Source organism: Seriola dumerili, unplaced genomic scaffold, assembly GCF_002260705.1.
Source record: "Seriola dumerili isolate Sdu_G_001 unplaced genomic scaffold, Sdu_1.0 BDQW01000068.1, whole genome shotgun sequence".
In the NCBI taxonomy this organism is placed as follows: domain Eukaryota; kingdom Metazoa; phylum Chordata; class Actinopteri; order Carangiformes; family Carangidae; genus Seriola; species Seriola dumerili.
In genome coordinates this window covers 14011450-14024981 of record NW_019174323.1, presented here as the reverse complement: position 1 = coordinate 14024981, position 13532 = coordinate 14011450, and the positions used below count along the sequence as shown (strand labels likewise).

Below are 13532 nucleotides of genomic sequence, written 5' to 3'. Positions count from 1 at the left end.
AACTCCACTTGCTGTGCTATAAATATCTCAACATCTCATCATTTATATTATCCACAGAAAAAAATACACAGTAAAGTGCAACCACACTTGATGAGCATGATGGTTTTTTGCCACTATTGGATAAGGTTTCCAATAACTCCATGTAACTATGACTATTCTTGTTGCCTGCATATTTATGGGGATTCAGTGTGCTTGTTAATGGAAAACTCTGATCACCACAAAACTCTTCTTTAAACAACACAAAGGTGGAAAACTAGCAAACTAGTATTTTAGGGTGGATTTTCTTTTATTGTGGGGCAGGTAGGCAAAACAATCATGCATTTTATGATTAAAGCATGAAGGTTTCAGCATATAATTCTACATACCCTAAGGTTTTATTTCAGACTGGAGGCAATTTGTAACTGACCTCTGGTGACCTTGGGATGTCATTGACCTCAGCATTTTGAATTTATTTCAATTTCTCTATTATAATCATGTATTTCTTTGCCAGGATTGCATAAAGTTGTGTCTTTGCTGCTGTGCCGGTGTATCATAATTTTTTTCTTAGAGCACCAATTTTGCAGGGGGACTGCAGATCCCACCATTTCCAGGTGTTAAGTAAGTAAAGCATAAAATGTCATAGTATAGTAAGGCATAAAAATGCGAAAAAACGACATAAGGCAAAAAAATGCGAAAAAACGTCATAGTATAGTAAGGCATAAAAATGCGAAAAAACGACATAGTATAGTAAGGCAAAAAATGTGAGAAAACGATATAGTATAGTAAGCCATAAAAATGCGAAAAAACGTCATAGTATAGTGTGGCATAAAAATGTGACAAAACGTCATAGCATAGTAAGGCAAAAAATGTCATAGTATAGTAAGGCATAAAAATGTGAAAAAACGTCATAGTATAGTAAGGCAAAAAATGTCATAGTATAGTAAGGCATAAAAATGTGAAAAAACGTCATAGTATAGTAAGGCAAAAAATGTCATAGTATAGTAAGGCATAAAAATGTGAAAAAACGTCATAGTATAGTAAGGCAAAAAATGTCATAGTATAGTAAGGCATAAAAATGTGAAAAAACGTCATAGTATAGTAAGGCAAAAAATGTCATAGTATAGTAAGGCATAAAAATGTGAAAAAACGTCATAGTATAGTAAGGCAAAAAATGTCATAGTATAGTAAGGCATAAAAATGTGAAAAAACGTCATAGTATAGTAAGGCAAAAAATGTCATAGTATAGTAAGGCATAAAAATGTGAAAAAACGTCATAGTATAGTAAGGCAAAAAATGTCATAGTATAGTAAGGCATAAAAATGTGAAAAAACGTCATAGTATAGTAAGGCAAAAAATGTCATAGTATAGTAAGGCATAAAAATGTGAAAAAACGTCATAGTATAGTAAGGCAAAAAATGTCATAGTATAGTAAGGCATAAAAATGTGAAAAAACGTCATAGTATAGTAAGGCAAAAAATGTCATAGTATAGTAAGGCATAAAAATGTGAAAAAACGTCATAGTATAGTAAGGCAAAAAATGTCATAGTATAGTAAGGCATAAAAATGTGAAAAAACGTCATAGTATAGTAAGGCAAAAAATGTCATAGTATAGTAAGGCATAAAAATGTGAAAAAACGTCATAGTATAGTAAGGCAAAAAATGTCATAGTATAGTAAGGCATAAAAATGTGAAAAAACGTCATAGTATAGTAAGGCAAAAAATGTCATAGTATAGTAAGGCATAAAAATGTGAAAAAACGTCATAGTATAGTAAGGCAAAAAATGTCATAGTATAGTAAGGCATAAAAATGTGAAAAAACGTCATAGTATAGTAAGGCAAAAAATGTCATAGTATAGTAAGGCATAAAAATGTGAAAAAACGTCATAGTATAGTAAGGCAAAAAATGTCATAGTATAGTAAGGCATAAAAATGTGAAAAAACGTCATAGTATAGTAAGGCAAAAAATGTCATAGTATAGTAAGGCATAAAAATGTGAAAAAACGTCATAGTATAGTAAGGCAAAAAATGTCATAGTATAGTAAGGCATAAAAATGTGAAAAAACGTCATAGTATAGTAAGGCAAAAAATGTCATAGTATAGTAAGGCATAAAAATGTGAAAAAACGTCATAGTATAGTAAGGCAAAAAATGTCATAGTATAGTAAGGCATAAAAATGTGAAAAAACGTCATAGTATAGTAAGGCAAAAAATGTCATAGTATAGTAAGGCATAAAAATGCGAAAAAACGTCATAGTATAGTGTGGCATAAAAATGTGACAAAACGTCATAGCATAGTAAGGCAAAAAATGTCATAGTATAGTAAGGCATAAAAACGTCATAGTATAGTAAGGCATAAAATGTGAAAAAACGTCATAGTATAGTAAGGCATAAAATGTGAAAAAACGTCATAGTATAGTAAGGCATAAAATGTGAAAAAACGTCATAGTATAGTAAGGCATAAAATGTGAAAAAACGTCATAGTATAGTAAGGCATAAAATGTGAAAAAACGTCATAGTATAGTAAGGCATAAAATGTGAAAAAACGTCATAGTATAGTAAGGCATAAAATGTGAAAAAACGTCATAGTATAGTAAGGCATAAAATGTGAAAAAACGTCATAGTATAGTAAGGCATAAAATGTGAAAAAACGTCATAGTATAGTAAGGCATAAAATGTGAAAAAACGTCATAGTATAGTAAGGCATAAAATGTGAAAAAACGTCATAGTATAGTAAGGCATAAAATGTGAAAAAACGTCATAGTATAGTAAGGCATAAAATGTGAAAAAACGTCATAGTATAGTAAGGCATAAAATGTGAAAAAACGTCATAGTATAGTAAGGCATAAAATGTGAAAAAACGTCATAGTATAGTAAGGCATAAAATGTGAAAAAACGTCATAGTATAGTAAGGCATAAAATGTGAAAAAACGTCATAGTATAGTAAGGCATAAAATGTGAAAAAACGTCATAGTATAGTAAGGCATAAAAATGCGAAAAAACGTCATAGTATAGTATGGCATAAAAATGCGAAAAAATGTCATAGTATAGTAAGGCATAAAAATCGTAAAAAACGATATAGTATAGTTAGGCATAAAAATGTGAAAAAACGTCATAGTATAGTAAGGCATAAAAATGCGAAAAAAACGTCATAGTATAGTAAGGCATAAAAATGCGAAAAAACGACATAGTATAGTTAGGCATAAAAATGTGAAAAAACGTCATAGTATAGTAAGGCATAAAAATGCGAAAAAACATCATAGTATAGTAAGGCAAAAAATGTCATAGTATAGTAAGCCATAAAAATGCGAAAAAACGTCATAGTATAGTAAGGCATAAAAATGCGAAAAAACGTCATAGTATAGTAAGGCATAAAAATGTGAAAAAACGTCATAGTATAGTAAGGCAAAAAATGTCATAGTATAGTAAGCCATAAAAATGCGAAAAAACGTCATAGTATAGTATGGCATAAAAATGTGAAAAAACGATATAGTATAGTTAGGCATAAAAATGTGAAAAAACGTCATAGTATAGTAAGGCATAAAAATGCGAAAAAACATCATAGTATAGTAAGGCAAAAAATGTCATAGTATAGTAAGCCATAAAAATGCGAAAAAACGTCATAGTATAGTATGGCATAAAAATGTGAAAAAACGATATAGTATAGTTAGGCATAAAAATGCGAAAAAACGTCATAGTATAGTAAGGCATAAAAATGCGAAAAAACGACATAGTATAGTAAGGCATAAAAATGTGAAAAAACGTCATAGTATAGTAAGGCATAAAAATGCGAAAAAACGTCATAGTATAGTAAGGCAAAAAACGTCATAGTATAGTAAGGCATAAAAATGCAAAAAACGACATAGTATAGTAAGGCATAAAAATGCGAAAAACGTCATATTATAGTAAGGCATAAAATGTCATAGTATACTAAAGCATAATTTTTTTTTTTAGAGGGGGGCGGGGGGCTGCAGATCCCACCATTTCCAGGTGTTAAGGTAACTATAGCTTGTTAAAAACACTGACAACTTCTGCTGTGTGTTCTATGGAATTAAATGACTAGCTAGCACATTAGCATTCTTCTTCTAATCAGAAGCTAGCATGCTTGTATGCTCTGGACCACTCATTATTCCAGGGGGCTCTGTCCTGTCCCAGAGGTCATTCCAGATGCCTCCATGTCTGAAAATAAACTTTATGGTTTATAGAAACACTGGAGAAAGTTTCATGCTTTAGGCATAAAATGCACAACACCTTCCATATACAAGCTTATCTGCTGCACTATTAATGCTGTGATTCTTTAGCTTTAGCACAGACAAGCTAGCATATTATCATATATATATACACACACACACACACATAACATCATATGTTTAGCAACATTCACATCCACTTTGAATTGTGTTTCTGGCCACCTAAGGAATGTGAAGTCCAATATTAACTCTCCTTTTGATTCTGTTATGCTATGAGAACAATGAGAGCGAACCAAAACAGTAAACTCTTGGGCCGTAAAAATGCGTCACAGAGCTGAGAGGGTCATCTTGACAAGCGACACCTCTCACATTACACAGGCATTTGATACGTTGTTATCAGAAAAACTGGATTATAGCTGCTTAAAATTGTTGTTAGCGTGTGTTCATGCAGCTCTACACCTTCCCTTCATATCCTGAGGTGTTGTCAGTGTCACACTAAAGATGAATAAGGCTGAGTAATCCACAGCCTTCCCAGCAGCAGAACACTGGACATGCTGAGATGGCCAGTCCTGTACGTGTCTGTGTGCACAGAAGAGTTACCACCAGAGCAATTTCCACCCTTGCAGATGAGTCAGGTGTGGATATAACGTGTGTGTGTGTGTGTGTGTGTGTGTGTGTGTGTGTGTGTGTGTGTGTGGTGGGTGCGTGTGTGAATCTGCTGACCACAGGACAGTCTGCCGCCGCAGCAGCTGAGTCAAGTGAGAGTGTGGTTGAAGCACTGTCTTGCTGAGTCCAATCTGTGATCTTTATCGTTCCAACAACAGGAAGAGGCTTTGCCTTATGATGTGCAAGAGATAGCACTCCTGGTTCACACTTGTACTTTTATACTAAAAGCGCTCTGAGGTTGCAACAGAGTGTGAAACCTGTAATCCAGGCAGTGTGTCATCTGAAGGTCAACCAACTCTAAATTTTCCAACCTGAGAAAAATGAGCACTTCTCTCCTCTTTGCAATCACTTTAACTGTACATGAAGCAGCCTCACCAGAATAAGACTGCAGTAACTTAGCTGAAAAAACCCATCACTTTCATTTAATGGATACACATCTGTCAATGCTAACTGGGTTTTTAATATCATTAGAGCATGGAAGGACCGTGTAATATGATTTTTCCTCTGGTATTGATCATATTTGCCAGTGAAGCTGCAGCTGAGTGGATGATAACCAGCGAGCTGATCAATTACCCACTGGGTCCAATTTACTGCTGCACCTCCACTCCTCTCACTGGTTAACAAGACAGCATTTGGATATGACAAATCGAGTGTAAAGCCTGCCAAAACAGTTCTGAGAGTGCAGCAAGTGTCTGAATAGGTGTGCGTGCATGTGTGTTTGTCTTTGTGTTTGAGCGCTACTCAATGGGAAGTGAGTTTATCCAGCAGAGCAGAAATCACCTCTGAGTGTTATCTGTGTGGAAGTGTGAGAAACAGAGTCACATTCAGTCACCAGCATGTGTGTGTGTGTGTGTGTGTGTGTGTGTATTTGTGCTGGTGTGCACATTTATGATTAAGCTCACAGCTCTGTGTATGTGTGTGTGTAGATTTCTCACAGTCAAGGTCAGACATGAGAAAGGCCCACATGGGAGCAGCCCCGTGTTGGCTAAGTGCCCTCTCAGTGTAAATGGATCCACACTATCGTGCCGCCTCTTACTTGATGGATTTGATCCACTCCTCCTTTTCCTCTGGCGTGGGGGCCGATATCCTGTACACCACGTGGTTGCCCTCAACGACCCGCCCGTCCGCCTCCGTCTTGCAGGCCTTGATCACCTGACCTTTGTGGTTGGGGTTGTAGAGCTCAAAGCAATTCTGGGAAGAGATCAGGAGGCATGCAAACGATATGTATGCTGCAAAAAAAATAACGTCTCTGAGAAAATATAAGTTGTCATTTTTTTTTGGTTTCACTTTATGTTGTCTGTGTGAATTTAGATGACAGTGGATTTATATGGAGTAGACAGTGTCTTGAGTTGCTCCTTACAGGTTTTCTGGGCTCGTCCACCTCTCTGATACTCAGGTTCTCCAGAGGAATGATCCCACGAGGCTCTTTATCCTGGAGAGACACACACACACACACACACACACACACACACAGACATTCAGCATCAACACTCATTCAGAAAGCAAATGTCCCTTTACCACCATCTAAGATGAGGACCAGAACGAGGACAATATATAGCGGCAGTGAGGAATGAGCAATGACATTTAAAGTTACGACTTGCAACAGCTACAAATAAGAAAACAAAAATATTAAAATATAAACTTTTTTGATGCTACATGTAGCATCTTTAATTTGCACTGCAGCGAAGGTAAGTATTTTAACTATTATCTTTACGTTAAATTGAGCCTGACAGCGTCAAAGTAAAATAAATCAAGGTGGTGATTAAAGCACACTGGAGGTTTTTATTCATCCTGGTCATGTAGGGGACAGCACCCGAGGGACGCGTAACCCTACACTCTCCATCCTCCAGCGACTGCTATTGTGTCTGCAGGGCCAGATGTGGTGTGTGTGTGTGTGTGTGTGCGCTGGGGTGGGGGGAGACCTTGAGGAACAGCCCCATGTCCTGCTTGTCATCTTCCTACTAATGAGGGGGCACAGCAGGGGGAGGAAATGCTCGGGGACGGCTTCTCACAGCTGGCTGCGTGTGTGTGCCTCTTTGAATGTGTACCCCACTGCAGATTGTGTGTGTGTGTGTGCTGAGGGATTGGTGCGTGTGCGTGCGTGTGTGCGTGTGTGTGTGTGTGTGTGTGTGTTTGGGGCGGGTGTGTGTTAGGGATGCTCGGTTGCTGGGGTGAAGCGCGGGGTGACTCTTGCAGCGGGTTGGGGGAGGCTCTTGGCTTATGGCGTAGCAGGGGCCAGATGTGTGCCACAGACTTTGCAGATGTTTCCCATGATGCCTCATGTTAATTGCTAGAGTGAGGTTCATTTAGGTCAATGGGGCTACATCTGTTAAAGAGCAGAGCTGGAAGGCAAAGACCTCTGCCTCTGTCTTTAACTCTAACTGTGTGTGTGTGTGTGTGTGTGTGTGTGTGTGTGTGTGTGTGTGTGTGTGTGTGTGTGTGTGTGTGTGAGAGAGTGAGTGAGAGACAATGATTACATGTGCTCTTTATTTCTTAAGTTTCTTCTTTCCTTACAGTCCTGTTGCACTTTAACTATCTATAGTATATTTATTTACATCAGCTATTTCACACACTTAGCTGGACTTTATTAGACCAATATTAGAGTAAATATTTTAAAATGTGCTGTACAATTTGTACAAATTATTGGCCAGATGTGATGACTTCCTTGAGACTTGTCATCACCGTGAGTTGGCCAAGCAACTAGTGGATACTCCAGGAAGTCTCCACTCACAGCCTGGAAGCAGTTGAGCACATACAGAAACCCTCCATTCAACCACCAACTATAAGATCTTCCCCATTAAAATATGTGTTTTATGTCGGCAAGCTGCAAAAACAGCTGTCAAGTGCATGTGATACACAAACACACATCTGCCTACTTACTGTTGTGTATTCAAAGTAGTAGAGGCAGTTGTCGGTCAGAATGAACCACCTTCTCTTCCACGTCTTCACCCGGCCGCCTGCAGAGAGAAACAAACAGTGTTTGATTTCAAACTGAAGTGGTGACAGTGTTTGTGCACGTAAAGGTTAACCTTTGGGAGACCTCAGCTCCACGTGCCACATCTGGTTCTGATCAACATGTCTCTGCATTATTAGGCTCAATCAGAGGCTGGATACTCCCTCCACCAACCGCTCCCAGTCCCCAGAGATAGATGCCTGAGGGCTCGGCAGGCAAGCGGCGGGGTGGGGGGAGGAATAGTCTAGAGAGATTTCTTTATAAGAAACAAAAACTCTCCATCTGCCTTAATCTTCAGATAAACGTGGATTATTGGGATTATTGGATTTTCTGTTTATTACACCATTGGTGATGCAATGAACAATTTACCTATGTAATCAAAAAAACAGAATGTGGCTGATGTCAATGTACAGTCTGCAATATGTGCGCCATAATAACATGTCTGCTGACTTTACAGAACAAGCAGAAAGCCGCTGTTACTGATGTAATCAATATGTAATGTGCACCTGACCCAGATTTTCATTCTATACTGCTGTACAGAGTAAAATCCGACATCTATGGTGTATTATTTATGAGCAATATTTACTTGCACATGCAACCACTACATTTTTCTCACTCAACTGGAATGAGCATGTAAGATATAGTCGCCTCTTGTTGGGCAAATGTGGGTATATGTTTTATTCTGCTACAGTCAACCATAAAGCGGTCTGGAGAGCTCTTTATCCCCCTCTGCCATATGTTTCGTTTCATCCGTAAAACCTGACATTTGTTATGTCTTTCTACTGCAGGACCTTCTAATGCAGATTTATCGTTCCGATGTTTGTTTATGACACTCCAGAGAGGGAGTGCAAATAGATGTGGGAAGGTTAAAAATTATGCATAAATGTGAGGGAGTAGAAAGTCCCACACTTGTCTATTTTTATTATTAGTATTATTGAATCAGATAAAAATATTTCCCATGAGAGTAATTTAGTTATTAAATAAATTTGAAGTTCTAAAAGGCATGACAGACACAATATTTTACAATGACTGGCCATGTATCTAATATAAATGTAGATTAGATGGTAAGTTTATCAGTTTACATGCTGAATACTTCAGAATTTGCTTTTCTCCCACATCCGTCTTTGTCTCTTTGCTTTTGTCTCAGAGAACAAGCATGGCTTCACTCTGACAATTTACTTACAACATGAACGGATGACTAACAGAGTGCTCAGTCTTTGGGACCCCTCCACAGCTCACAGGCATTCTGAAATATTTTCTAAGAACGTCTAAATGACCGATTTTTATTGTCATGCTGGATGATGATGGATTCAGGCATAGCGGCGGGCTCGATCTGGGTTAACAGTGTAGGCGTTATGAGAGCTTATGGAGCTTCACAGCCTCAGCAGTGCAGCTGTATGTCATATTGAAAATCCCATCATTAAGCAAGGGCTCCTCTGGTGGAGCTAAAATTAGTAGTGTAGAATTCACTAATAGGGAAAAACTGAATTTAAAATGATCTGGCAAGTGCAGCTAGTGGAATAGAGAGCATAAGAGAAAGAGAGAGAGAGAGAGGGAGAGAGGGGGATCCGTGAAGCAGCAGTGGGAGGTATGGAGGCCTGTAAGGCAGGAACAGAGGGACAAAAATGAGAAAGGGGCAAAGGTCTCCTTTATTTCACTGCATGATCGGTCACGCAGCGGCACATATGCATTCCCACAGCGCGGATTCAAGCAGCACCATTCACTAAAGCTCGAGCATGACTGCATGTTCTGGCAGATAGCTACACAGGAGCTGTATGACGCACAGGGCCGTCTTTAATGGTACAAAGCATGAGGGGACCTGCTCAGCTGACCCCTGAAAGTGACATGCGTCAGAGCAATGCATGTTACCGTTACATGCAGAAAAGTCCAAAGTCTGCAGCAGTGTCATTTAGAAGAATTTGATTTAGTCCTTTGGTTGACTTGTTGACGCTTTAAAGGCTAATGTCATATAAATAAGAAAAAGTACGGCATATTGGGGAATATGCTTTTAAGTTTTCTTGTTGAGAATTAGCTGAAAATCAGATACCATTCTCACGTCTGTGCACCAAGTATGAAGCTAACGTTACATCCAACAGTGGGTTTTCTTAGCATAGCAAAAAGACTGGAAACAGGGAAGTAGCTTCTCCGACTACCAGTTTCCCCCATTTTCATCTTTGTGCTAAGCTAAGCTAACTGGCTGCTTGTTGATCTTCTCAGCTAACTCTCAGTAAGAAAGCAAATACAGGTATTTCCACCAATGTCAAACTCTTCCTTTAAATGTCCAGTTCGAATCTGTTATCTTGACCAATGTGAAACTGAACTTGAAGGTGAGCACCCATAAATACACAAGGTCAAAGTTGATCCATCCATTTAATGTTCATGTCAACTTTTGATTCCAAATAAGTGGCTTAAACAATCTAGACTCACCTGATCACTAGTGATTGTGATCTACCATTACATTAGTCTTTTCATTTTATCTGCAAAAACACGTTGCTTATTTGTGCATGGCTCTGACATACATGACATGGTATGTTTTGGGGATGTGGCGAGTGGCACAGAGGTTTGATGAGGTGAGCAGTTATCTTTCATGCCCAGGCTTCTTTTTATGCTAAATTAGCGCTGCGTGTGCACCAACTGAGACGAGCCCTCAGCGTCATCCAGCCTCCTCCAGAGCCACAAGAAGAACGCAGCTAGTCCCCATGCAAAATGATGAGAGAGATCACTGACCTCCAACTCGCCTTTCCTTTGAATGAGATAACCCATCACCTCACAATGCCATCACTTTTTTTGCCCAGTAACAGCTCTGATACAACAAGCCAATTACATGAGGCGGCTAGCATGTTCAGGGGCCCGGTGTGCTAAGGAGATAATGGCAGCCAACGCCAGTATGAGGACACTCTGTGATGAACTGGGTGGATGGAGGAGGAAGGAGCGTTACCTACCTCCTAATACAGAGATTTAAGAAGGAACAGCCATCACAGAACAGAATGAAAGAACAAAACACAGGGCGAAAGGGTGAAAGGTTAGAGAGGGAGTGAGGAACAAAAAACACACAAGGACACAGAAAGACAGCAAGCGCAAAATTCACAATGACAGAGAGGAGACGGAGGGAGAGAGAGAGAGAGAGAGAGACACAGAGAGAGAGAGAGACACAGAGAGAAAGAGAGAGAGAGAGAGATCACAAAAAGGAGCAAGGAGAGACAATATGAGACAGAATGAGAGGAGGAGAAGTCATGTGATGTAGGACGAAGAGAGAAAAGACACTTTGCAGTTGCGTCACAGATTTTCTAGCAAGATATCAGGTGCCATTATGAAGGTGGACAGTTTCCTGGGCAAAAATGGGCAGAAATCATGAGCTGACTAAAAAAAATTTTTTTCTGAAGTTCTTTTTAAAGTCACTATTAACATTACAAGTCAGTAATGTTCCTGTTTGTGGCAGGTAATGAATGGATTGATAGTTTGACGAGAGTCAGCTCTGTTGAATGATTGGCTAGCTGTGTGATGTGTCATAGATTCTCTCAATATTTGATTGTGGAGCTGAAACACATCTGGCATTGACCAAAGAAACGGCACAAACTCATGCATCATAGTTCACAAAAAACTTCATTTGCAAATTTACTGAGAACAAATTCATTGATTGCAGGAGTTCCAGTCAAAATTTTCAGAAATGATTTTCTTCTAAAAATGTTGCTGTTGTAAACGCTGGTGTAATCGAGCCCTTAATGCTTAGAAAAAGGTAAATTTCAGGCTTTTCCAGGTGAAATTGGTGTTAGCATCAGCTCATGATAACTGTCAGCATATAACCTGCATCTTTTCCTGTTAGTAAAAATGTAGCACAAACAGTGACTTAATGTTTAAATCTAATAAAACTGAAAAAGTTAAGTAAGTTAATCAGTTATTTGTTGCTGCCCAAGAGCCATCGCCCTTCATCATGGCCACCTGGAAGCTCATCGTACACAAGTCACACACAAACAAACACACTCCACCAGGGAAACGAAGGTCACTGCTCATCAAACTGACGTTGAGACCCTCGTGACTTAAAGCAACATAATCAAGGTTCCTTTTTGCAACTCTGAATGCACATACCAAGCTTCAAGAGCCAGCCTTCTCTGTCCGGGTTGAAGAATGTGTGCGTCAGATCATTCCCATCATCCTCTGGGATTTTGAAGGGCTCGTTTTTGATGCTGTCGTAAAGGTTCTGCAGAAAGGGGAGGAAAACTATTAATCATATGGGGAAACAGTGGAGGAAATGCCTGAGTCGTATGGAGTGAGTGTGACAGAACGGTCACAGAGATCAGTCATCACACACACAAACACACAATTGTAGACAAATCCTAACCCTGAGCAGCTCCTCTGGCAGATCTCCTCCTTCATTAATGCCTCTGTTCATGGAGATAAAGCGCTCCACGGGGGGTTTGTCTCTGACGTTTGGGTTGTGTAGGCTGGTGTTCAGCATGATGATAGCAAACGACAGCACGTAGCAGGTATCTGAGAACAACAGGGAGGGGGAAAAAAAGGGTTACGAAAGTGTAGGTCCTGCCACAGAGACCCCGTTTACACACAGTATTGATGATCTATATAAGAATAAATCTGTAAATCTTAATCTTTGTTTACCAAATATATGGTCATATGGCAAAAATTTAACATACAATGCAGAAAAGTGTAACATTGGAGCAAGTAATAACAGACAATGAAAAACAGGCTTCACACCAAGATCAAAAAGATCATCTAGTTTATTCTTTCTGTTTTACTGTGTGTGTGTGTGTGTGTGTGTGTGTGTGTGTGTGTGTGTGTGTGTGTGTGTGTGTGTGTGAGAGGGGTGCAGGTCTGTAGTCTCTCTGTACTGTGTGTTAATGTTCAGACTCACACGGCCCAGTGGCTGCCTGTAAATGAATCATTCATTCCACTCTGTCTGTCTCCTCACACTGACACACTTTGGTGCTGGCTGTCCTGCGCTGCTTATTGTCTGCCTGCACACATTCTTTATAAAGAATAAAAAAAACACACACACACACTGGAGCTTTGCACACAGCGTGCACTATGGGCCAGGAGTTGCTGGTAAGAGCAAGAGGAGTGTCAGTGTTTTGAAAGAACTGGTCACGATGAAGCACTGAGGGAAACGGCTGCTCATGACCCTGGTAATTAAAGATCTGTGATACTTTTATAGGCTCGGTGTGGGGTAACTGCCACACACATGGTCCTGTGCTGATGCTCTGCCCTGCGCGCGCGCACACACACACACACACACACACGCGCACACACACACACACACCCACACAGCCTATGTGCAGATTATGGGATGACTGAATGCACGTCGTGTCATTGTGGAGGCTTTTATGCTGGAAACATTAAATCTTATATTTCTATAATGTTTGTAGCTTAACCACCATACATCCTGATCTCATAGCATCTGAATTTGCTCAACCTCGTCCCTAAGCAGGTAATAGATTACCTGAAGATCACCAAAGTCTGGAGTATCCCTTCACACTGTAAAATGTCTTGAACACACAATAGGTTGCTCTAAAACCTTTTTAATTATGTACTAACTGTTGTAGTTGTCGGCTTTGTTTATCATAAGTATCACTTAGCCAGGTTGAGTCTTCCTGAATAATGAATGTCCCTTGTTTGTTGCCGGTTGTTTTCTCTGAACTCATCTGCTGCAGTGAACTGGAAACTGTAATCTGGTTAATCCTCACTGAACATTAGATACAGTAAATTATGGTTTAATGATTGAAATGCATTAAAAAA

At 39.4% G+C, this 13532-nt stretch overlaps 1 protein-coding gene across 1 annotated transcript in view; it reads right to left on the bottom strand.

The window, feature by feature from the left end:
- The window catches only part of LOC111220227 (cytohesin-3-like), a 35173-nt gene that overhangs the window by 3081 nt on the left and 18560 nt on the right, over positions 1-13532 (bottom strand). The window contains exons 8-12 of the mRNA XM_022743247.1: positions 12124-12272; positions 11871-11982; positions 7712-7788; positions 6192-6263; positions 5868-6022 (exon numbers count right to left, since the gene is read on the bottom strand). Coding sequence (XP_022598968.1) covers positions 5868-6022; positions 6192-6263; positions 7712-7788; positions 11871-11982; positions 12124-12272 — 565 coding nt within the window. The remainder of the gene's footprint in view (positions 1-5867; positions 6023-6191; positions 6264-7711; positions 7789-11870; positions 11983-12123; positions 12273-13532) is intronic.